The sequence below is a fragment of the Pristis pectinata genome, chromosome 2, assembly GCF_009764475.1.
Source record: "Pristis pectinata isolate sPriPec2 chromosome 2, sPriPec2.1.pri, whole genome shotgun sequence".
NCBI classification, from domain to species: domain Eukaryota; kingdom Metazoa; phylum Chordata; class Chondrichthyes; order Rhinopristiformes; family Pristidae; genus Pristis; species Pristis pectinata.
In genome coordinates, this window is record NC_067406.1 from 120,922,944 (window position 1) to 120,949,851 (window position 26,908).

The window sequence follows — 26,908 nt, forward strand, 5'->3', positions numbered from 1 at the left end:
ACTCGATCAGGTCACCCCTTGCCCTTCTCTGTTCCAAACAAAACATACTCAGTCTCTTCTCGTGGCTGAAATACTGCAACATCCCAGTAAATGTCCTCTGCACCCTTTCCAGTGCCATCACATCCTTTTTTATAGTGTGGCGACCAGAACTGCACACCATACTATATAATTGTATCATAATCTCTCTGCTCTTATATTCTGTGCCCTAGCTAATGAAGGCAAATATCCCATATGGTCCTTTATCCACATTATCTTGCTATACTGCTGCCTTTGCAAATCCTTGGATGTATACACCAAGATGTCTCTGTTCCTCAGTACTTTCTAAGGTCCTACCATTCATTGTGTACATCCTAGCCTTATTAGTCCTCCCAAATATAACACCTCACATTTTTCCGGAATAAATACCATCTGCTATTTCTCTGCCCATCCTACCATCTGATCAATCTTGTTCTGTAGTTAGAGACTACCTTTGTCATTATCCACAACACCACTAATCTTTGTGTCATCAGTGAACTCAACAACTGTACCCCTACAGTCACATCCAGATTGTTAATATATATGCCAGACATCAAGGGTCCCAACACCGATCTATCCAGTACACCACTGGTCACAGGCTTTTGACTGAGAAACTAACCTCCACTATCACCTCCACCTCTTCTCACTAAGCGTGTTTTGTTTCTAATTTGTCAAATTTCCCTGGATCCCATGAATTCTTACCTTTTGGACTACCTCTCATGTGACACCTTGTCAAAGGTCTTACTGAAGTCCATATATTATAACTGCACAAGCTTCACCTCCATGTAAAATTCAGTTTATTTGGTCAAACAGGACCTCCCTTTAACAAAGCCAACCTGACTATGCCTGATCAATCTCTGCCTCTCCAAGTGCAAATTAGATTTTTTCCAATAATTTCCATACAACTGATGTTACACTCACAGAACTGTGATTATTTGGCTTATCTCTGCTGTCCTTATTGAGTAAATGTGCCATATTCGCTGTCCTCTGATCATCTGGCACCATTTCTACCTTCTGAGGCCAGAGAAGATTTGAAAATTTCCATTTCCTCACTTGCCTCCCAGCTGCATCCCGGGACACATTGGGCTTTGAGGAGTCATCCACCTTTAAGGAATTAAGACATCTAATACCTCTTCCTTTAGCATGATAATTTGTTCTAGAACGCTACCGTCCCCTACTCTGAATTCTCCATAGTGAATACAGATGATAAGTATTCTTTTAAGATCTCAGATGTGCTTGAGATATTCAGTCATGATATAGCATTGTATTTTTCCCTACTAAAATAAATTAATTTACAGTGTAACAATGCACTCCAGTGAAATAGATGAGAGTGCAACTGAATAATTTATAGGTGTGGTAAATGGAATGGATATCTTGTGATGAAAAACATCATAGGAAAAGTGGACTTTTCTCACCTATTCCTAAACTATATATTAAGATTATTGGTGCCCACTTAAACTCTGGAGCCTATAACAATCCCATAAATCATGCACTTGAGTAGGTGTATAAAATATATAATATTATCATGTGATCTGACTTTTCCCTGCCAATAGTATTCTTAGTAGAAGACATAGTATACTATGAATTTTATTTTCTCTATTCTCATAACATTAACACAAATTTGCTTGTTGTATAGAGCAATTTAGAACCATATTTCTGCATTAATTAGAATGAATGTAATTTAGAAGTGCAAATTGCACAGCATCTTGGGTTTGGTGCAGGTTCAATCTCCTTAGTTGCTGAACTTATCCACATGATTTAAGAGAGGCAACAAACAAAGAACAGAACTTGCACTACTTCTGCATCATTCCTTGTTTCTGACCTAGAAAGTGATTGCCTTCTTGGTATCTTAACTGAGCCCGACACATTGCCAATAGAAAGAAGAAAAGGGAAAAAAAGAGTGGAATTAATCCTCCCCTTGGGCAGTTAACATATACGTACTAAAGAAAGGGAAATACTATTTGGAACTTTTTGAGGTTGTAACTAGTAGAATAGATAAGAGTGAACAAGTGGATGTGATGTATATAGACTTTTAGAAGAGCTTTGATAAGGTATTAAATTAGAGTGAATGGTAATGGGAACAATATATTGGCATGGATTATGGACTGTTTAACAAACAGAAAATAGAGAGTAAGATTGGGCATTTTCAGGTTGGAAGGATGTGTCCAGTGGGCTTTTGCAGGGGATCTGGATATTGGGGTTCTAGCTGTTCACAATCTGTATCAACGTTATCCAAGTTTGCTTATGATGCAAAACTCATTGGCATTGTGAGCTGTGAGGGAGAGAGGCTTCAGGGTGATTATAGACAGGCCAAGTAAATGGGCAAGGACATAGCAAATGGAATACAATGTGGAAGAATGTGAGCTAACAAAATTAAATGGTGTTTAGAGGGCCATGGATGATCATTGAAAGTTAACATATTTTTAAGCAATTAGGAAGATAATTTTATATTGGACTTCTTTGCAAGAGGATATGAGTGCAAGAGTAGAAATATATCATTTGAATTACGTGGAGTCCTGGAGAGACTGAATTTAGAATACTGTTTACTAGTCTGGTCTCCCTACTTAAGAAAGGATATACTTATGACAGGAATGCAGGAAAGGTTTATCAGGTTGATTTACGTTTCCTTACGACATAGAATTTGGTAGTTTGACTCATCTGACTTTCAGAACGTTTCTATCAATACCGTTCTCTCACTTATTTCCCAGTTACCTACTTTCTCTCACATGTACTTTGGCAAATTGACCTACCAAGCAGCACATCTTTGGTTTGTGAGAGGAAACCAGAGCACACATCACTTGGAGAATGTGTAAACTCCACGCACTCAGAACTGGAGGCCAGGATTGAACCCAGGTTGTTGGAGGCGTGAGACAGCAGCTCAACTTGACTGCATTACTGTGTCTCTTGAGATAGTGGGTTTGTCTTATGAGGTGAGATTAAACAAATTGGGTCCATGCTCTCTAGAGTATAAAAGAATCAAAGGTGATCTCATTGAAATGTACAAAATTGGTAAGGGGTCTGACAAGGTAGATGTAGAGTTGATGTTTTCCATGGCTGGGATGTTCAGAACCTGGAGTCAGAGTCTTGACGTAAGGGGTCAGTCATTCAGGGCAGAGGTGAGAAGAATTGGATGTGGGGTTAGTGCAGGAAAATGGCATAGAAGTATAAGATCAGCCACTATTTTATTGAATGATAGATCGGGCATAAAGTGTGAATAGCTTACTCTTGCTTCTGTCTCCTACATTTTTAAATTTAAAAAAGTAGGAAGAATTCCTTTCTACAGGTTATATATGTAACCATGCTTACTTCAGATGAGCAAATTATGGTATGAATTTTCAGAAATTATGGCTTTAAAATCTCAAAAGCATATATAGCCTGCTGATGTTTTTGTTTTTCTTTTAAACCCATTGCCTTTTTAGGTTCAGATCTTAAACTCTTGCCATGTACTAGCAAAACCATGATGCCATATTGCCTTCAGTTAATGCTGGCTTGCTTTAAGGTAAGCTGATTACACACTTCTGGTAACAATAATCTGTAGAATTTGCTCTTGACCATAATTAAGAATTTGAATTGCTCTTACAAAAGCAACAAACGGTTGTGTATTTAAGGTTCTTCACACAATTTTCAAACAGAATTTGAAACCAAGCCATATTAAAAGTGCTCAGAAATTTGGTCAGAGAGAAAGGTTTTAAGGATCATCTTTGTAAAGTGAAAGAGGCAGAGAGATTATGTAAATAATCCAGAATTTTGGCCTTTAGCAGCTGAGGTACAAAAGCTAATGATGGAGTATTTAAATTTGGGAATGCTTAAGTGGCCAGAAATGGAGCTGTACAGATTTTTTGACTTGTAAGAGCTAAGTGAGATTAGAGGATGGAGGTGAAGTGAGATTAGAGTAAGGTCATAGAGGAAAAGCGAAGGAATTGAAAGTGGCTGGGGTATGAAAGTTGGATGTAATCAGTGTACGTGTGTTTGTAAATGATGTTGCCATTTGGCTCTGTAGATGAAAAGTAGGAGGGAGAGAAAGTGGCCCAGGAAGAACCAAGGAAGCCATAGCAGTAATTCTCTGGCTATGATCGGTTAGATAAGAACAGAACCAGATGTGTACTGTTCCACCTATATGAGCAGAGATGGACAGGTGTTGGAAGAGGATGATGTGGTCAGCTATGTTGGAGGCTGCAGACAGATTGAGAACGACAAAGAGGCATGGATAATTTTTGTAACAATAATTGAGTGGCTTTAATTTGAACTGCATTAGTACTTTGGCACAGGCAGAAGCTTGTTTAGAAAGATTCAAAGAAGGTGGAGACAGATTATTGTCCAATGAGAAACTTAAGGTCTTTGGAAAAGAAAGAGAGGTTTGGGATTGGCTGGTAGTTTTCAAGGGTGAAGTCTATCTTTTGAGGTGGGATCTGATGACATGTTTGAAGTTGAGGGGAATGGTAGCTGAGGAGAAAGATTTGTTTGCAATATGCATTGCTACTTTATGCAACTAGAGAGAAAAGAACTTGCATTTATGTGGCAGCTGTCACATCTTCAGAGTGCCCCAAAGTGCTTTACTTACTTTGAAGTTTTAGCACAGGAAATATTTCAGTCAATTTGAGCATAATACCCTCCCACAATCAACAGTGAGATAATGACCAAGTAATCTGTTAATCTGTTGCTGTCTAAACAGCAGAGAAACAGGCCATTTGGCCCACTAAATTCAGGCCAACTAATGGGCACCCATCTGTATTAATCCCATCTTCCAGCACTTGGCTCATAGCCTACTATACTTAGGTGTTCATCTAGACACTTTTTTGCTGTTTATTCTGATCGTGTTGTTGCATATAGTCGGTGTTGGAGCTGATGTTCTTCTCACGTGGATCATTGGATAATAATCATGATCAAAAATAGTACTGTTCCCAATTCCACCACAGCCCTCTCCTCCCTCCTCTCTTGGGCCACTGAAGCCAGTAGTGGTGTCCATTTTGTTTATTTGGGATGAGCTAACTTAGCAGACGGAAACAAAAACAGGAAATTTTGATAGTAAAAGCACTGCATTGTGATGCCCTAAGTGGGCCATCAGGAAAGATTGTTTATTGTTATTTGAACCATAACTTGTGCCTTTACTCTGCGATATTCCAGCTCCAAACGATAGACCAAGTGGGGGTTTACTGACTGCTAGGAAGTAAAAAAAATTTAAGCAGACTACTTTCTCCCTGAAAGGAGTCCTCTTTTTTGTGCAGAGACTGTCAGTAAGTCATTATGTGGAAAATTGTGGAGATAACCAATGCTGTACCCTTTGGTTCATCATATTCATGCTTGAATGCACTGCGTTCCTAAAATCTGTTTTCAACTGACAAGAAGAAATGGCTGCGCTGTCATGGTTGAATTACTGAATTAAATAATTCAGAGGCCTGGACTAATGTTCCAGAGGCTTGAGTTCAGATCCCACCATTGGCAGTAATGGAATTTAAATTTCATTAATAATGTGGAATTATTAATTAGTATTCTGGAGTTAGCAGTCATCAGTGGTGTCTATAAAACTACCAAATTGTTGTATTCCGATTCACTAATGACCTTTGAATTAGAAATCTTCTGTCCTTACTTGCTCGAGCCAATATGTGACTATCACTCTTAAATGCCCTCTGATATGGCCTTGCAAGCCACCCTCTTTGAGGGCAGGTAATGGATAGGCAATAAATGCTGGCCTTGTCACTGATGCACAGATCCTGAAAATGAATACATTTTTATCCCTTCCCTTGTTGCCAGCCAGTCCTGCAAAGAAAGGTTATTTAGGTATGATTCCTTGTGGCCATTCTTAATCTTCTAATGTAATAAACTGCTTAATTAAATGGCAATAGAAGCCGTGTCAAATCTTGTACTAATCTAGCATACCCATAGCATACACTTCCCAGTAAGGCTATTGAATAATGCCAGGAATCGAAAAGCTATCTTGTGTTTCTCCACCCTAGCCGAAGGCATTTTTGCCTTATTTGCTCTCCGTGCTGATGTCAGATAATAGAGTACAAACTGGATACTTATTCTGGGAACATCAGATCAATAGCTGCTGATGTTGTGCAGCTGTTGCTGTATACTTGTTGGGGTTTATCAAAATTACATACCTGAAAGAACTGCTAAGAATAGCTTGAGAAACAAAGGACTGCAGATGTGGAATAGCTAGATGAAAAACACTGATGCTGGAGCAACTCAGCAGGCCAGACAGCATCCGTGGAGAAAAGCAGGCGGTCAACATTTCGGGTCAGGACCCTTCTTCAGGACTGAAGATAGGAAAAGGGGAAGCCCAATGTATAGGAGGGAAAAGCAAAGCAGTGATAGGTGGACAAAGGAGGGGAGGTGGGGTGGGCACAAAGTGGTGATAGGTAGATGCAGGTAAGAGATAGTGATAGGTCGGTGCGGGGGAGGAGGGGAGAGCAGATCCACCGAGGGGTGGGTCAAAGGTAAGAAAGAAAAAAGGGGGTAGAAAAAAAGAGAGAGTGGCTAGGAAAGGGAAGAAAAGAAGAGGCATGGTTGGGGGTGTGTGGGGGTGGGGTAGGGTTGAGGGGATTACTTACAGTGGGGGAATTCAATGTTCATGCTGTTACGCTGCGAGGTTCCAAGACTGAAAATGAGGTGCTGTTCCTCCAGTTTGCGCTTGGATGACTTCTGGCAGTGGACGAGACCAAGGACTGACATATCAGTGATGGAGTGGGAGGGAGACAGATTTACCTGCACCTCCCTTAATCTCATCTACTGCATTCGGTGCCCCAAGTGTGGCCTCCTCTACATTGCTGAGACCAAATGCAGACAAGGTGACCATTTCGCTAACACCTGCGCTCTGCCCGTAACCACGATCTGCATCTCCCCATTGCCAGTCACTTCGACTCCCCCTCCCACTCCTTCACTGAAATGTCAGTCCTCAGCCGCCGCCACTGCCAGGGGAAGTCCAAGCGCAAACTGGGGGAACAGCACCACATTTTCCATCTTAGAACCTTGCAGCGTAACAGCATGAACATTGAATTCTCCCACTTTAAGTAATCCCCTCAACCCAACACCCCCATCCCCCCCAACCATGCCTCTTCTTTTCTTCCTTTTCCTAGTCTAGCTCTCTTTTTTCTACCCCTTTTTTCCTTCTTACCTTTGACCCATCCCCCGGTGGATCTGCTCTCCCCTCCTCCCCCTCACCTACCTATCACTATCTCTTACCTGCATCTACCTATCACCACTTTGTGCCCACTCCACCTCTCGTCTTTTGTCCACCTATCACTGCTCTGCTTTTCCCTCCTATACATTGGGCTTCCTCTTTTCCTATCTTCAGTCCTGACCTGAAATGTTGACTGCCTGCTTTTCTCCAAGGATGCTGCCTGGCCTGCTGAGTTGCTCCAGCATCATAGTGTTTTTCATGCTGAGAATATCTTCTTCAGTCTCCTGGCCTATTACGTTCTGCCAGTTTTACATTTGTTTTGTGACACCTCCTGTACACCATTGAGGGTGATGCATTAGATAAATGAACCTCAGTCTTTCAGAATAAATGTCAAAAATCCTTTTAGTTTGTTCATGTATATTTAAAAGGTTCTAAAATGCTTTTGATAGTATATTGGCAAATGTTTCACTTGCCCCCAGAAAACAACTAATCATTGACCTACTTTATGGAACTTGCTGAGTGTAAACTATTTGCTGTTTTCACCTATACAGCAGTGAATACACATCAAAAACAATTGGTTGTAATTATCTTGGGACATGCTAAAAATCTGATAGGCCAATGCACACGTGCATGTTCAGACTTGTATGTTTTCATACTCCTTCATTGTCTTTTATACGAAATAACCTGCAGTTATATTTTCAATGCAAGGTAAATAAATTGACACAAACCAAAAGGGGGACTTAATTCCGACACAAGTTGAACTGGTATCTATGTTCATATGTTTGATGCCAAATGTTTAGAGATGACAAACACAAACTTTTTGTATGCTGGAAGTAGGATAGGAAGCAGATGTGCTATTCACTGTTTCTTATTTCTTTTAACCCATTTAATGTTTTCAGGAAAATTTGACAAGTAACTTTTCTTTGTAGCTGCGAGCTTTCACAGACATACGAGATGATCTAGCATTAGGTCATGTGATTGTACTGCTACAACTGGACTGGCCTCGAGGAGAGAACCTTTTTCTCAAAGCTGTTGACAAAATCTGTCAACAAGGATCCTTTCAATATGAAAACTTCTTCAATTACGTCACAAGTATCCTTTTTATGTAAAGTCCAATTGTACCATTCTGTTTGTTAATCACATTTTTCGGTGTGAGATTTTCTCAGTGGGGGTATGCTTGCTTATGAATATTATGGATTCTAATTGTATAGCTAAGACTTCAATGGAATGTTGAGGTCTTGTAGCATGGGCAGAGATGCCACCTTTAGGATAAGCCATTAAACTGGTCAGTCAGTGGATGTAAAGGATGATAGTGCACTTTAAAGAGCAGGCAGTTTCTAATTCTTAAACTTCCAAAAGTAGCAGAAGCAAATCCACTTCTTTTGATGTCACCATAAATACCCATTAAATTGTACACATTTGCTTGTTTGTTCAGCTATGTTGCTCCAAATACAATGTGCATATCTTCCATGTAATTCTTGCATGATTTAACCATTGCCACCTTTATTGAATCTGTAATCCAAATTTCCTACACTTGTTTTACACCATATCATTTTGTCTCTGCATATCTGTTTTGGATATAAGTACAAGGTTGATGTGATCAAATCTCAATTTATTTCAATTCTTTTTGCAAAAGGAGACTCCTCCAATGTCAGCATCCAATGTACATTCTAACATTACCATATAATATGACTTTTCTTAGGAATGACATAAACCTTCGTGATATACCATTTCCTTTCTTGATGTGAAGATGCTGTGATCTGTAAATTTTCCCAAAATATACTCTGCTTCATCAATAAATACTTCATACATTACCACTTCCACATATCTTTTTGTTTCCTTCTGTGATGTCTGATAAACTGAAAAAGCTGCTTTCCTCTTTTTGTAGTGTCAATTGTTAAAGAGTTGCTGCATCATTTTCTCACCTACTTGTGACAAGTTACAATTTTACCATTGTATTATTGATGCTAGGAGTCTGTTCATTTTCCAAATATCAGTATAACTTGATTTTGCCTTTCAAGAAACTCTTTCAAGAAAATCAATTACACTCTAATTATACAGAGCAGTTTCTTCAGAAATAGTTCATTCACCAGGCTCTGGTTGTTGTATGCATATTCAAAATATTTGTCCAGCACCTGTTCATCTTCAATTATCTGACTATTTTGGTCTTTCAATATAACTACTTTAAGTTTGGAAGATTCTTTTAGTTCCTTTATCATCAGATATATAGAACATTATAGAACATTATAGCATAGTACAGGCCCTTCGGCTCATGATGTTTTGCCAACATTTTATCCTGCTCTAAGATCTACCTAACCCTTCTCTCCTCCATTTTTCTATCATTCATATGCCTATCTAAGAGTCTCTTAAATGTCCCTAATGTATCTGCCTCTACCACCTCTGCCGGCAGTGCGTTCCATGCACCCACCACACTCTGTGTAAAAAAAAACTTACCTCTGACATCCCTCCTAAACTTTCCTCCAATCACCTTAAAATTATGCCCCCTCATTTTAGCCATCTTTGCCCTGGGAAAATGTCTCTGACTGTCCACTCAATCTATTCCCCTTATCACCTTGTACACCTCTATCAAGTCACCTCTGATCCTCCTTCGCTCCAAAGAGAAAAGCCCTATCTCCCTAAACCTATCCTCATAAGACATGCTCTCCAATGCAGGCAGCTTCCTGGTAAATCTCCTCTGCACGCTCTCTAAAGCTTCCACATCTTTCCTATAATGAGGCAACCAGAACTGAACACAATACTCCAAGTGTGGTCTAACCAGAGTTTTCTATAGCTGCAACATTACCTGGCAGCTCTTGAACTCAATACCCCGACTAATGAAGGCCAACACACCATTCGCCGCCTTAACAACCCTATCAACCTGCTCAGCAACCTTGAGGGATCTATGGATGTGGACCCCAAGATCCCTCTGTTCTACCCCACTGCTAAGAGTCCTGCCATTAACCTTGTATTCTTCCTTCAAATTTGATCTTCCAAAGTGTATCACTTCACACTTTTCCAAGTTGTACTCCATCTGCCACTTCTCAGGCCAGCTTTGCATCCTATCAATGTTCTGTTGCAACCTATAGCAACCTTGTACACTATCCACAACACCACCAACCTTCGTGTCATCTGCAAACTTAATAACCCACCCTTCCACATCCTCATCCAAGTCATTTATAAAAACCACAAAAAGCAGGGGTCCCAGAACAGATCCCTGTGGAACACCACTGGTCACTGAACTTCAGGCAGAATCCACTCCATCTACAACCATCCTCTGTCTTCTATGGGTGAGACAATTCTGATTTCACACAGCCAAATTTCCCTGGATCCCATGCCTCCTGACTTTCTGAATGAGTCTTCCATGAGGAACCTTATCAAACGCCTTACTAAAATCCACGTACACCACATCCACTGCTCTACCTTCATCAATGTACTTTGTCACATTCTCAAAGAATTCATTCAGGCACATGAGGCATGACCTGCCCCTTACAGAGCCAGGCTGACTCTCTAATCAGCCTATGCTTCTCCAAATGCCCATAAATCCTGTCTCTAAGAATCTTCTTCAGTAATTTGCCCACTACTGAAGTAAGACTCACTGGCCTGCAATTCGCAGGTTTATCCCTACTCCCTTTCTTGAACAAACAAACAACATTTGCCACCCTCCAATCATCTGGCACTATTCCTGTGGCCAGTGAGGGCATAAAGATCATTTCCAAAGGCACAGCAATCTCTTCCCTTGCTTCCCGTAATAACCTTGGATATATCCCATCCTGCTTGGGTGATTTATCTGTCCAAATGTTTTTCAAAAGTTCCAGCGCATCCTCTTTCCTCAAGTCAACATGCCCTAGCGTATCAGCCTGTTGTGCGCCATCCTCACAAATGTCAAGGTCTCTCTCACTAGGGAAATCTGAAGCAAAGTATTCATTAAGGACCTCCCCTACCTCTTCCGACTCCAGACACATGTTTCCTCTTTTATCCCTGACCGGTCCTACCCTCACTCTAGTCATCCTCCTATTCTTCACATACGTGTAGAACACCTTGGGGTTTTCCTTGATCCTACTCGCTAAGGACTTCTCATGCCCCCTTCTAGCTCTCCTAAGTCTATTCTTAAGCTCCCTCCTGGCTACCTTGTAACTCTCCAGAGCCTTGTCTGATCGCGCTTTCTAAATCTTAGGTAAGCTTCTTTCTTCTTCTTGGCAAGATATTCTCCTTCTGTTGTCAGTCATGGTTCCTTCACTTTACCATCCTTACCCTGCCTCAGAACCCCATGCAAGTACTCCCTAAACAGCCTCCACATTTCTGTTGTGCACTTCCCCAAGAACATCTGTTTCCAACTTACGCTCTCAAGTTCCTGCCTAATAGCATCATAATTCCCCCTCCCCCAGTTAAATACTTTCTCATATTGACTGCTCCTGTGCCTTTCCAAGGCTACGGTAAAGATCAAGGAGTTATGGTCACTGTCTCCAAAATGCTCTCCCACCAAGAGATTTGAAAGCTGATCAGGCTCATGCCTATTACAAGATCCAGTATGGAATGGCCACCACATTGTAGTTCCATGTACTTACCCATGCTCTAAGTTCATCAGCCTTGTTCCTGATACTTCTTGCATTAAAGTAGACACACTTCAGCCCATCCAACTGACTGTAATTTTGCCCTTTCAACTGCCTGTCCTTCCTCACAGTCTTTCTACACTCTGTATCTACTTATTCAATAAATGCACCAACCTCTAACCTATCACTCGGGTTCCCATCCCACTGTCAAACTAATTTAAACCCACCCCAAGAGCTCTAGCAAACCTGCCCTCAAGAGTATTGGTCCCCCTCCAGTTCAGGTGTAACCTATCCCTTTTGTAAGGTCGTACTTTCCCAGAAGAGATCCCAATAATGCACAAATCTGAAACCGTGCACCCTGCACCAGTTTCTCAGCCACACATTCATCTGCCAAATCAACCTAGTCTTACCCTCACTGGCACATGGCACAGGCAGCAATCCAGAGATTACTACCCTTGAGGTCCTGCTTTTTAGCTTCCTACCTAGCTCCCTATATTCCCTCTTCAGGACCTCATTTCTTTTCCTACCTATGTCATTGGTACAGCCCCCATCTTTAGTGTCTCTTCTGCTTTGCACTGGTTATGTGGTTTTTCTTGTCCTTTTTTATATTTTCTTAATTTCTCAAATTAACTTGTCGTATAGTGTCCTCATAGTGGGAGGAAATACTCTTATACTCACCATAAGTTTTTATTTTTCACTTGATTCTAGGGCTACTTTTATTATATAATTATGTTTCTTCGTATTGTTTTTGAAACTGAATATTTTTTCAGCTGTTCTTAATCCATATTTGATGGTGTTTCATGTCTCTTCTGCAAATATTCATCTTTGTGAAAGTACTTATTTTTCCTTACTGCAATCTCTTATATTCTTGTTTCTGATATCTGGTTTTCAATGTTTCAATGCAGGATAGTATCTAGTTTCACTTGCCCCAATTTTAGGGATTAGAGCATGTTGACTTGGGACAAATGGTTGAATGGATACCATGTTCGCTGGACCTGTGTGCTACCAGCACTGACAAAGCACTGAGAATAAGCATAAGGACTTCTTAAAAAAAATAGAAAGCAGAGAATTGGGGTAGAGGATTAAAAGGCCTCTTTTTCTGTTGTAAACTTCTATGATTCAATGATTAAGATTAGGGCAGAAAATGATGTTACACAAAGATCACTAGAACCACAGTTTTTCATAATTTACATTAGTTATCTTGATATAATATCAGAATTTAACATAATATCAGAAGTTTTAAATGATATGGGGTGTAGCTAACATAGGAAGAATGCAGTATAATGTTAGAAACTAGATAGTTGAATGTCATAGATTCATCGAGCTATATACAGTAAGCATGGAAACAGGCCTTTCAGCCCAATTCATCCATGTCAACCAAGTTGCCCAACTGAGCTAGACCCATTTGCCTGCATTTGACCCATATCCCTCTAAACCTTTCCTATCCATGTACTCGTCCAAATGTCTTTTAAATGTTGTAATTGTACCTGCCTCTACCACTTCCTCTGGTAGCTTGTTCTATATACACGCCACCCTCTATCAGGTAAACTGTAACAGATACTTGTGATGTAATGTAAAATTGGTAAATTATTGTCACATGTACAGTGAAAAACTTTGTTTTGCTTGCCATCCATACCGATCAAATCGTCACATCAGTGCATTGAGGTAGTAGAAGGGAAAAACAATAACAGAGTGCAGAATAAAGTGTCACAGTTACAGAGAAAGTACAGTGCAGGCAGACAATAAAATGCAAGGCCATAACGAAGTAGATTGTGAGGTCAAGAGTCCATCTTATCGTGCAACAGGACCATTCAGTAGACTTACAACAGTAGGATAGAAGCTGTCCTTGAATCTGGTGGTATGTGCTTTCAGACTTCTGTATATTCTGCCCAATGAGAAGGGGGGGGAGAAGAGAGAATATCCGGGGTTGGTGGGGTCTTTGATTGTGTTGGCTGCTTTAACAAGGCATCGAGAAGTGTAGACAGAGTCCATGGGGGGGGGGGGGGGGGGAGGCTGGTTTCTGTGATGCACTGGGCTGTGTCCACAACTCTCTGCAGTTTTTTGTGGTCCTGGGCAGAGCAGTTGCCATACCAAGCCATGATGCAAATGTGCTTTGGCTGCATTTGAATCAGTTGGACAGAAAATAAGGAACTGACTGGTGAGGAAAATCAAAAGGATCTAGGAATATATGTAATTGGAATTAAACAGAGCACCACAAGTCAGCACAAAAACTGAAAATGGTAACTCGTCTCATATTTCCATATGGCATAGGAGGTGGTCATTTAGCCCATCAGCCCCATTCCCTACTTATTTCCCTGCAACCTATTCCCTATTCTCTTTCACGTGCCCATCATTTCCACCCCACTCCCCACCCCTTGGCGAATTATCTGCCACCAACCTACATCAGGGGCAATTTACAGTAGCCAGTTAACCTGCCAGCACATCTTTGGGATGTGGGAGGAGACCACTTGGGGCCAGAGAATATGAAAATTCCACACAGATGACACCTAATATCAGGATCAGACCTGGGTCGCTGGACCTTGGTGGCACCAGCACCAACATAGCACTGGGTGCGGGAGTAACAAATTATAAACTGTGAAGTTATGTTAAACTTCTAAAACTCTTGGCTGTGAAGATAGTCCTTGTACCATAAAAGGAGCATAGGTACGTGGGAGAAAATGCATTAAAAACTTTACACAACAGTATCAGAACAGAGATTACAGCTATTGAAAAATGTTGAACTGTCTGGGGCCTTTTTCTTTCGAAAAGGAAAAACTTGGAGAAGACCTGAAACAGGTTATGATAAATGTAAAGAGAATGTTGTCATGCATAAAACTCTGAAATGAAGGGTATTGCTAAACAGATGGTGGTTAGGAATTGGAACATCCTATTACAGGAAGTAATTAAGGCAAATGGTTTAGATGCTTTCCAAAGAGATCTGAACCAGTACCTGAGCAAAATGGAAAGATGTGCTGAAAGGCAGAGATTTGGGAGTTGAAGTGGGAGAAGACTGTGTGGAGTAAGACACCAGCATGGACTAGTTAAACCAAGTGGCTTCCTTCTGAGTTGTATATTTTGTGTAATTCTATGTAACTTGTTGAATCATTTACCCTTGTCTTATATAAAACATGATATTTTTGCATCTGAATAAATTCTTCTAATAAGAGACCAATAAGATAAGTGGTAATTTCTGTGAATTTATTACAAATGTGCTAAAAGAGTGCTACACATTTGTCCTTAATAATTCCCACAGACATTGATATGTTGGAAGAATTTGCTTATCTTAGAACTACAGAAGGTGGTAAAATTCATCTCGAGCTGTTGCCAAATCAAGGCCTTCTCATAAAGTGAGTACTGTGCTGTAAGGTTGTGTTTCTGGTGTGCATCGTCATTGAAACATTGAAATGTAAATATAATTGTTTGAAAAACTGAATGACGTGTTTCCTTGGTTTATTGTGGCATGTAAGGAGGTGCAAGAAGGAGTTAAACCCCTACAAAGGTCAATAGTAATTTTAGCCATCTGGAAGGATTAGTGAATAGTTATGTTTTTCAGTTTTTACCTTGTTAATTTTTCATTTCTAATGGATTTTTAAAATTTTTTTTTCTCATTTTAGTGGCAACCTAAATATTTCCCTAAGTGATTTATTGCGCTTATTCGTGAGGTATCTTGACCAATCAAGTATGGGGAATCCCATATTGTGTACTGTTACAGGCACTATAGTTGGTCTTGATCTGCCTGGCTTAGTTCAGGTTGATTTATCAAGATGCTCCCCTTGATCACATCCAGGGATTTGGTGGATGTGAATACCTGGATGTCATTACACTGCATTCTAGGATTTAGTTGTGGTACATCCATGGATGATTAGGCAGTTGATGGAGCTGATGTTCATCTGTGGATAAAAATTGTTTTGAAAAGATACTAGAGGGTTGCCAGTATTTATTTACATCAGTCAGGCACCAATGCCTTGCAAATACTCAGAACAAGGGGTTGGGGGGGTGGTAAATGGACTTTGTTTCTCATCATTGCCCTGAGAGCCCAAGTATTCGGGTAGAACTCTGGTTAAGAAATATGGATCTGTGCATGTTTAATTTTGTATATGTGTGTATATGCCTACATCTATCTAAAAATGGATTTCTGGGTCCAACCAACTTTGGAATTGCAGGTAAACTTTGTTTTTCTCTAGATTGATAAATATTCTTTCTTCAAAGAGCTTCAGAATTCAAGGAATTTCAATAATTAACATGCCAGTTGAGAAATTGTCTTAATCATTGCAAACCTTGAAGAATTTCTCTTGTTTGGGAGATGATTATCTTATTGAAATCAATTTTCTATTGAAATCTGTTGTGTTAACCCACTCCTTTTTACATTTGGACAGCTCATATAGTTGACCTGAATAGACTGAAGAGTGCAGGTGTTGAGAAGTAGGAATGAATCTAAATTTTTAATGCAAATGGTGTTGATGTATTTAAAACTATTGCATAATTAAATTTGGCAAAATAGTTCTGGAGTTGTAGAGCTAAAATATTTTCCTTTCCCTCTTTACAGAAAGATTTGAAACTTAAATGTCTCTAAGGAAGATAATTGGTTCTTTTAAATGAAACACTTATATGTACTGCTTTATGTATTATGTATCCAGTTTTCATAATCTTACCCCTTAATATTATATATTCCCTTGAAATAATGAATATTTTCTAAACACTTGACCAGCAATGGGAAAAGAAACAGTGAAAAACGATCTATGTAGACAGCTCTAAAATGGATGTAGTATTGACATGACTGATGGGACAGTGAAGTCTGGTACAAATCTTGGATATTGACATGTATGCAAATCACCATGAAAATTTCAATCTTTCCTTACATAAAAATATTAATTTATTAAAAACTATCCTGAAATCAAACTTTATTAATGCCTTAAATAACCATGCCTATGTGTGAATTAAGGTAGTATAAAAGACTTTTGTGGATTGGAGCAGCATTGGGGTTTAGGGTTGTGGTGGGACATGGGTTTCATAGTGCTCTGTACTTGAACTTTTGTTTGCCACTTTGTCTACTGTGGAAGCAAGTACCTTATTTCTACCCCCCCCCCCCCCCCACATCCTTGTTAAATTAATTCAAGCTGCTATTGATAACAGAAAAATATGTATTATTGGAATTGGCAAAGAAATAGCATTGTGTTGACAATACTATCTAAATTCTGGCTTGTGATCACATCCTTTTGCCTTGTTGTTTTGAATCCAGTTACTCATATCTTGTGTTGGAAAAAATGAGTTGAGAAATCATACAACCACTTAAGTTCCCTCAATATTTTTTTCTGCGGTGACCAAACAGCTGTACTGGATGTAACTAAAAAAAAATCAGAGTGGCAAATGAAGTGAAAATTACCAATAGAAAAGCCTTGGCAGAAACATAAGATCATTTGTTGTGTTTGTCAAAGGAGGTGTGTGGGCTAGTGGGAGTGCAGGGAGAAAGCAGAAATTCTTGTTCCAGTTCATAAGTAGGTGCAATGATAAAATTGTACACATCTTCTGTAGAAATAATTTTTTGATAGCTGTTAACAAATGTGTATGTTCTTTCGAATTATTAATACTTATAATTCTGGAATATGTAGTATATGTGTTTTAATCAGTATGTTGACATTTCTTTGATATTCCAGGTAATTGCTGAAATTTATGAATTTGAGTTTTATAACATATTCTGTTCACTTCCAGTTATCTTTTTCCTACTGGTAACAGGTAGAGTTTTGTGCAATGAGGTGACAATGTGTGAGTGTTGAATGTACTGTTGATGTTTACTGTTTTCAAGGAATTCTAGCCCTCCACTGGGGGTACTTCCACAGGAGTTCAAACTGCAGCCCAGCAGTCAGACAGCTGACAGGTACCATACGACCTGTTCGTCATGTGCTGTGTTTGTCACCATATTAATCCATGGGTCTTGAAAGATTTTATTTTATATTTACACCAATCCATGATTTAAGCATCATACCATACAATGATCATTTTAGTATATAGTCTTCACAAAATGCAACTGCCATGAGACTTTTTCAGTACAATTTTTATTAGAGACCTTTGACTGTATTTTGTATTGTAAAATGGATGCAACAAGGGAGCATTTTTCAAAGTTACAACAAAATGTTGTTCTTTAGTTAGAAAGAATGATTGTTTAATCATTACTTTTCTGAAGGCTTTTTAATATTCACTAATTAATTTTACAAATTTTATAAGTGCAAAAATTCTTCAGACTAAGTACAAAAAAATCAAATATTCAAATGCTAAAAGTGCATTCTCTATACACATTAATTATATATTTATATGTTATCAAATTTTATTGCTAACTTTAATAAGCTAAAATTGTATATTATGTAGCATTGACATTAGAAGTTATCCACAGCCAGCAGGAATGTAGACTGATGATTTGGTCATTTCATTTGTGTTGCAGACATCATACCGTAACCCGAGGTATTACCAAGGGAGTAAAGGAGGATTTCCGGTTAGCAATGGAGCGACAGGTTTCTCGCTGTGGAGAAAACCTAATGGTTGTGTTACATAGATTTTGTATTTCTGAGAAGATAATATTACTCCAGACCTTGATGTGAGGGATAATATCAAACTCTCTTTTAGAATATACGAATGGTTATGTCAGTCTGTCTTGTGCATGAAAAAACTTACTGAATTTTAGACATTAGTGTGTCCATCTGACCAGGGCTCAAGCAAAGACTGGAAAGAACATTTTATTTCTAACTCCATATTTCTAACATAAAATGTCAGCAATATGTTAGTTCTTCACTTAGTGAAGTGCTTCACTTTTGAAGAATGTGCGCATTAAGGCCAGAGGTCCCAATGCTAAAGGGCTGGAGTATTTTTCCTTCTATTTTCTGTTATTAAGTTCCACCATTCTGAGCAGATGTACAATTATCTGTAGAGAAAATTTCACAATGACCCAGCAATATGCTTTAGCCTCAAGTCCCATCCTCCAAAGAGTGTTCCCAACTCCACCAATATGTTTTCCTATATTTGTTGCACTATGTTACTAAATCATAGACTGTTAAAATTTTGGAAAATTATTGCCATATTTGTGTTGTCCATTTTACATCACTCCAAAGCTGATTTTCCATACTCATTTGATTAGTTTTCCCATAGGCCTCAGAAATAGTTTTTTTTCCCCATCATTGGCTCAGTTTAGGTAAAAAAGACAGTGCTGTAATTCTGCCCTCCAAGTCCATGATACAAATGAAAATCAGAGATCACAAAATAACATTTTTAATTCATCCTAGCAAACAATAATAAGGTTCAGTCTGTCTTATATTAATAAGCCCACATGTTAATAGAGAATCAGTTACAATTCCAAAAATCGTGCAATTTCAAGAGTACTATATCCAACCCTTTTCACTTCAGATTCATCAACATTGTCCAGGCAGAATACCTCATCCTGAATTTGTTCTCCCTTCTTTATCCACATTATATGCTAAAAGTTGTATTTAAGTTGATTTTTTTCTTAAGAAGTTGTGCATTTTGTTTCCAGTGTTTGTTTTACTCCTAGCTATAGACATTTGTATACAGGAAAGACAAAGCAATATCATTTCCTCTTAATACCAGAATCAGCTTCACCGAATTTATTCATTGTGGTAGGGATTTTGAAAGAAATATATTTCTGAAGGAAAAGTAGGATGGTTCAAAAAATCAAAGTGTGCTGTAAAACATCTTATGTTTATAGACTACAGAACCTTTTAAGCTTGCTCTTACAATTTAACACAGCAACTGGTGTGAACTTTGGTGAATTAAACCATCTGATTTAGAATTAACAACAATGCTTGATGATCCTAGTATCAACAGTTTTCCATTTATGTAGAGCTTTCTCAAAGTAATGTCAGTTAAATGTTAAAATTATTCATTGTGTTTTCCGATTTTCCATTTGTTGTTTTCAACTAAGGGCAGAAATAGTGAAAAAAGTTTAAATACATTTATAAAATTAGTATTTTCCGTGCATTGGACACCAGCTCTATCTCATGATCTATATTAATTGTACAACTATAATTTGTTGGAAGTAGTTATTATTAACTGTTTGTATTATTTCCCCAGGGATATGACATCATTGCAGTTGATTGAGATGACATTCACAGAAATTCCAGGTTCAAATCTTTAGCGAACTACCTTAGATTGGGTATTTATTTGACTAAAATGTCTTCAGAATATGTACCTGCTGTAACTTCTTGAAGCAAGTTTCCAAAATTAGTGTCAGTTTTGATAACTATTTCCAGGGCAATCACATTTTAAAGAACAATTTTTAAAAATTGAAATGGAGATTTGCAGTGGTGAAGAAGGAATGTTGATCTTATCCATAAAAGATTTTGAGAGAAAGGGAACATTCCACTTTGATAGGCCCACAGCCTGAAGCACAAGAACTAAAGTCTTCTACTGTGGTTTAAGCCTCCAGCATTACAATTTATTTCAGTATGGTAGATTCTGTTTAATTGCCTTAACTGCCAAAGCTGGATGCCCAGTCTTAGTATGTGTCATAGTCACAGTCGTAGAACAGTGGCTTATTATGATGTGAATTTAAGGTGCAAAACGAGAATTATTTTAGAGACTGATTATTTATTTTGTGTGGATCTATGTACCAGAGGCATTGTTTAGTTGAAGGCAGTGTAAGTCTCCTAATTACCATAAAATATCTATTTTTTGTAGCATTCATGTACAGTTTTATAGAACATTTGTTAGTTTTTATGAAAACCTTTTTTCCAAAAAAAATTGTCTTTTGTTGATTTGCTGAAATTGGGCTCATAGCCACTTAATTCAGAACAATTACTTGTGTTGTTTTTCTGCTATGACAATAAAAAAAATGAAATGTATAACGTCCAAGGTTTAAACATATTTTCTTGAATATGTGTAAGGTTCAAAATAAAATCTGAGGCAAACTAACAACCATTTTTCCTTCCATAAGCAAGGCTTAATGCACATAGATATCTCCTATTGCTAGAAGTCATAGAAAAATGATTCACACTATTAAGTCGATGGAATAAAGTATAATGCTTTATGAACAGACTGTATGACATCAGTATTGATTGCAAAAGACAGTTTAAGCATTGCATCATTTTATATGTTTCACCCGACGTCTAGTTATTCCGTTCATTTATGCCACAAATAATACCTGCTCATCTTACTTATTATTGAGAAATTGGATATCAGTTATGGGTTTTCCTTATTCTCATGCTTCTTTTCAGGTCACCTCCTGCAAGGTTCTAAATGAGGCCAGTGTGGGGCAGGAGCTGCTGGACCAGATGGGCAAGCTGTTAGTAAAAGTATTGGTATGCTTCTTGTGTTGTTTCCATGGGGTTTCAGTGTGGCCCCAACAATGGGCTTTGACGATCTCAATGCCATCCCTGATTCTTTCACTTCATTTTGTCACTGGTATGTAATTAGTAAGGAGATTTGGAAATCAGGGAAACAGAAGTTAGGAAAAAGGCCATAAATGAGTTTGTTCATACTTAATGATATACATCTCATTACATTGTACTTGGGAATCTGAGAGTTCACATCAACATGTGAGACCTTAGCCATCACTAAAACCAGGTATGAAGAACAATTATAAATTCCTGGCAACGCTATTTTAAGTAGGTTTAAAAAAATATTGCACTGTTGGTAAAGAAACAATTAAAGCTTTGCAGAATAATGTACTTGAAGGATCATCAAACTCAGGTAGGTTGAACCTCTTTAATGGCAATGCAGGTCTCACCCTGCCTGTAAGCCTTACCCTCGTGTTCTTAAGGGCTTTATTGGCTTGGTAATGTTTTGTGCAGGCTACAGCAAAGCATTGTGTACTTATTGACATCATTGCTCATGCTGAGTGGGATTGTTGCACTACTGATTCAAACTTGTGGCCCAGAGGACTGAGTCAAGGTTTCCTAAGCAATTAAAGAGAGGAATGGTATGGTTGCCTTTACTATGAAAGTATTTGAGTACTGGAATAAAGATGTCCTATTGTAATTATATAGCCCCCCCCCCCCACCATGAGGATGTACCTGGAATATTGTATACTGTTTTGAGCTCCTGCCTAAAAAAAATCTATGGATAGTTCTGCTATAACATGTGTTTCCATAACATGAATTGGTTATAATGTAGTTGATAGAGTAGGGAACACTAGTGGCATTAGGCAGACTGCATTGGTTATAGCATGAACACGATTGGGAAAACCTATTTAAGTCTCTGCTTTGAGGGCAACTACAGCCTTGTCTGCTATAATGCAACTTTCCATAAGGTTTTTTAGGAGCATAACGATCATGTTATAGCAGAACCACTTGTACTTGGCATTGGGGGAAGGCAACAAAGATTCAGTCAGCAAGTTCATGGGATGGTAGCTTTGCCTTGAGGCGAGAAGGCCTGTATGCTTTAGAGCAATGAGGTATTCTAACTGAAACTTTGAAAATGCTTGCTTACAATGTTTCTGCTAGCTGAGTGCTCCATAACCAGTGATCAGTCTCTATAGGACATTTAGCACTGAGCTACCAAGATATTTGTATACTCAGATGATGATGGATCTTTAGAGGAGGGTGGTGGAGGCTCTGAGTTCACTTAAAACAGTTTGCTATATATCTGGATATAAGAATAATGCAGGGCAATGGAGATCAGCCATGAATGGCAGAGCAGGTTAAAAGGGCCAGATGGCCAAATCCTACTTGTGATTCTAGTATTGACCTAACAATGGCCTTCTCGTGGAAAGTCCGGACACGGGTGATTCTAGACATTAAGTGGATCATCTAACTCCGCAGCACTTATTGTCACCAGAGCATCAGGGTGACATAGTAACACAAGTGTTAATGCTGCAGCTTCACTGGTCCAGAGCCAGGTTCCATTATCCTTGGGTGATATGTGTGGGATTTGTGTGTTCTCTCTTAGAGCCAAAGACCTGACGGTAGGTTAACTAGCACAGTAAATCACACCTTAGTGTAGGTTAATGGCAAACAGAAATCAAAGGGGAATTGATGGACAAATGTGAGAGAGCATGAGTTGCAGAGGCACATGGAAGTGAGGTGGAATGGGATTACTCTCCTAGGAGTTGGCACGGAGCTAATACGCTGAAAAATGACACAGGCACCGACAAGTCAAAAAAAATGTAAATAATTCACCTTGCACAACGTCCAGTTCAGAGCCATATTATTGCTTCACACATCACATCAAGTGAACTGCTCAAGGTCCAGGCCTACACTAGCCTACCTGTATTCACCAACTGTATTCACCAAAGCACATCATTGTACTTTAGGCTGCCATAACAGGGATTATCATAACTGGTTCACTGCACTAACCCTAATACTTATGTACCTGGATTGAGGTGCATGTCCCCAGTGGCCTCTTTTTAACAGTTTCCAGAACAGGCAAAGCCTCCATGCAGTTAATCAGCACTTTGGCTTCTCTGAGATAACTCAGCTAGCAGTTGTGGTAAGACCAAACCATGCATGTATTGTGGACGTATCCACTGAAATTCCACTGTGCCATTGCTAGACCCAGAAGAAATGCAACCACTAAGTAGCACAAGTACATAGTAATGTTAAATAACATAACTAACAAATTTAGAATCTATGAAAACTGGTCCATAATATATTACTCAGTTTACTAACAATTATTTATTGCCAAATCTCCGTATCTGACCAATAGTATTAATAATAATTATAAATACCTTTAATGTTCCTTGCATGATTTTCTTTCTGGGTGAAGGCAGCTGTATACTCAGAGATCCCTTTCTTCCTCTCCTCTCCTAAATTCAAACCTTTCAAGTAATAATTAACCCACTGTTCCTTCTAACAAAATATACCACCTCAGATGTGTGTGTGTTGAACCTCATTTGTTAGTCATCACCCATTCTGAAAATTCATTAACATTCTCTAACCTAACCTCTTTAGTTTCCCCTTAGTTTTTACTATTGCCCTTGATTAGGTATGATGTGCAAATTTAGAAAGTGTTTTTGATTCCAAATTCTCAATTGTTATGTACATAGTGAATAGCAGTGGTCTCAGAATCACTTCTTGTGGAATACCACTACAAACTTTCTTTCCCTGTAAATAGCTACCCTTTATCTTGTGTTACCAGACCAGCCAGTTCATTCTGCTCACTTCTCTCCAACTCCAAATTATTATTGTTATGGAGTACCTTATTGAAGCCCTTTAGAAAATCTTGATACATTGGCATTGTTTATACTGTTACGTCTTCCAAAAAAAATCAATAAGGTTAGTCAAACAAGAACTGCCCTTATGAATTGCAAGGTGTATAATAAATTTCAGTTCATTAGATATTGGTACAAATTACTAGAAAATATAGGCTCATAAATCTTGGGTGGAATAATGCAACTGATTTAATTTTACATTTACATTATGACTGACATTTTGATAACTCATTAAAATACAAGTCGTTTTACCGCTTCATTATTATGAGTAACAATTTCTATGTGTAATTTACAATATGAGAAAAGGGTTCTTCAGACAAGGTATTTATTTTAGATACAAGGCCTGTGAGCTGGAAAACTATAAACATACACATATAGTAATTCATTTAAGGTTTAATGATAAAATCTTTGATGGACTCCAACATTTTTATGCATATAGACAATTTTTGTAAATACAAATGTTAGTAATTTTTTTAGTACATTTACAGCTTGTAAGCACTTTATAAGTGATCTGAAAAATGTTATATACAATATAATTATCACATTCCCGAGATAAGGTGGTGGTTGTTACTGAAATGTAGGTAGCTTTTCGAGATGGATGTTTGACATAACTTAGTTCCCATTATAAACACATGATCTTTAAAAATATGTACTCAATCTCCAAAAATGTCAAAAGAATGCAAAAAAATTGTAACCATCCATAACTTCAAATAGAATTTAGTACTGAAAGTAGTACAAAATTTTTTATAACTGTTTTTGCAAATAATTCAAAAACACATGGCTGAAATGGAACATATATTTTGCAACAAGATTCTAGGGCACAAGTATGCCAGAATTATGGCAAGAAATACCACCTCAGTTTAAAAATTATGAGCCATCTTGCTACCACAATAACACCAAATTAATTTCACTCTGGATCAGTGACAAGGAATGCAAGACTCTACCCTGCAGAATCTGCATTCTGCAATGTTTAATTTTAAATTCATATCTGTAAACCACAGAGCAAATTAAAGGTCTCAACCTTCCAGAGTTACCAACTCAACAACTGTTGAGTACATGTAGTGCATACTTCTTCCTCCGTGGTAGTCATTTTGGTAAACACATACTGTAGAATAAGCCACCATTGGCCTTTATTGTTCAATACTGGCAAGGAATGTGGGATTCTGTTCTTTGTTATTTGTAGATAATTATTGATCATGGTGATCTAAAGGCCACTGCCAGCAATGTTGCAATAGAGATGTTTAACAATGTATTAGTAGTTCTATTGTAACTACCACTGTTAAGTCTATAAAGTGTCAAAAAAATGCCTCAACTATAGCTTAAATAACCTGGACTTTTAATTAAAAAAAATTAGAAAATTAGTTCAGCTAAAACATACTTTACAGACTGGATATTTCCATGATTCAGACTTGAATTAAAAGTGAAGTTATCTTCTATTACAAAGAATCAACTTCTGAGACCAGTTTCCTGCAGTAACTAATAGCTTCTCCTTGTACCAAAGTAACAATTCCAATTGGCATTTAAAGACTACATTAACCTATTTGAGTGCTTGAAACTAATGTACAGTGTCAAAGGTAGCCTTCGCAGACAAAGCATGATCGCATGCACTTAATTACAGCTATTGACTTGACTCCAATAATTTCCCATTTTTGATGATGTATGCTGCTTGTATGTAAAGTCTCAAGTCATTTCATAAATTGATCGATGGCTCATTCAAGGTAGAGCATGCTGGCTAGAATGCCATTAGTGGCAGGAATAAAAAGGCATCTCAACAAGGCATAATGTTCAGTTAAATGACACCATCAGGTCACTTTGCACTTTTAATTGGAGTCTCTGACTCAGTAGATTGTCTTTCATCGGTCCATGCTTTTCTGGTATTCTTCAGTGCGAGTGTTCGCTCTTGGTCCACCAATACATAGTCTACTTTTTCATCTGCTGCTACTGTACCTGTACCATTGCTTTTCTGAAAATTAACAGACAAAAGATTTGTAAAGGGTCCAGTGTTATCCAGTTCTTGGTCCAAGCCAAGGCTGGTATTGGCTAGCGCTCAGTGCCAAAGTTGTGTCACATTTTCCAAATTTCAGGACCTCTGAACCTGCATTAGTAGATATGAAATCCCAGATTTTGTGCAATAAACAGTCAATTCAAATTTGGGGACTGGTCTTAAACAGTTATGGCCAAGAAATTCATCTGTGCAATGCCAAAAAAAGCACCAAATATCACATTAACCAGTTGCTAATAAAGATGAACCTTTTGATGGAAGAAATCTAAATAGTGTTTTGGTATTCAGGTCACCCAAATGATGCCAATATAATGTAATGCTCAAATTTTGTTTCTGGTGAGGTTGTCAAACACATTGGTCTGAATCAAGATTGAAGCTGTTCTCTCACAGAGAAAAATTTTAAAAAACTTTCAATAATGCTGAAGACTCAACTGGAAAGCTATTTAAAAAGAGTCATGCATATGTTAAAGTGGTTTCAGCAGGTTCACCTTAAAATTAAGTGGCCAGAAGAAATCCTGTAAAAAGATAAGTGGTTTCCCATTCACTGGATCAGAAATGAATAGAGGACTGAATTAAGGAGTGTCAATCATGGCATGAAGTGACAAGGAAAGTATCTGAAAGGGCAGCAGTGTCTTCCATAAATGACCTTTTTATTTTGAAAGAGACTGGTTCTGCAGTTAAATGCCTCTTCTAGATATGAATGAAAATGCCACACAAATCAAAAATGTAAGGTTCCCCACTTTGCCAGTAGAGCTATTGACTCCAGCAGTAGAGCAATGAGCAGTGTCATCAGTGATGCCTTTTAGCAGAGACAGCAAGGATCTTGAGACAAGGATTCTGAAAGTGAGGGTGACCCTGATCTAGGCTTTGAGAGTGATGCAGGCACTTGGTTTAATTTGTGTAGCTATGGTTCTAATAAATACAAGTACCCACTGTTTCTGAAATATTAATGTTTGCAAGGAAGCCTGCTATCACAGTTTTGGAACCAGTGTTAACAAAATTTGCCACCTTTTATAGTGTTAGAGAGGTTGCTAAATACAAATTTGTAGGCCTGTATCTCTTCAATG

General features: G+C 38.3%; 2 protein-coding genes across 13 annotated transcripts in view; one reads left to right on the forward strand and one right to left on the reverse strand.

Annotated features, from left to right (window-relative positions):
- ints10 (integrator complex subunit 10) overlaps positions 1-20,618 on the forward strand; it is a 58,764-nt gene extending 38,146 nt beyond the window's left edge. The window contains exons 14-18 of one of the 2 annotated variants that reach the window (XM_052010035.1): positions 3,435-3,514; positions 8,068-8,230; positions 14,942-15,035; positions 17,492-17,563; positions 18,125-20,618. In XM_052010035.1, the coding sequence (XP_051865995.1) occupies positions 3,435-3,514; positions 8,068-8,230; positions 14,942-15,035; positions 17,492-17,563; positions 18,125-18,281 (566 nt within the window). In that variant the 3' untranslated portion in view covers positions 18,282-20,618. The remainder of the gene's footprint in view (positions 1-3,434; positions 3,515-8,067; positions 8,231-14,941; positions 15,036-17,491; positions 17,564-18,124) is intronic. The other variant, XM_052010036.1, reaches the window with a different exon arrangement.
- A 3,389-nt stretch (positions 20,619-24,007) lies between these two features.
- gab1 (GRB2-associated binding protein 1) overlaps positions 24,008-26,908 on the reverse strand; it is a 178,125-nt gene continuing 175,224 nt past the window's right edge. For 10 of the 11 annotated variants that reach the window (XM_052010248.1, XM_052010242.1, XM_052010238.1 and 7 more), the window contains one exon: positions 24,017-25,802. In XM_052010248.1, coding sequence (XP_051866208.1) covers positions 25,647-25,802 — 156 coding nt within the window. In that variant the 3' untranslated portion in view covers positions 24,017-25,646. Of the gene's footprint in view, positions 25,803-26,908 lie in introns of all 11 variants that reach the window. The other variant, XM_052010247.1, reaches the window with a different exon arrangement.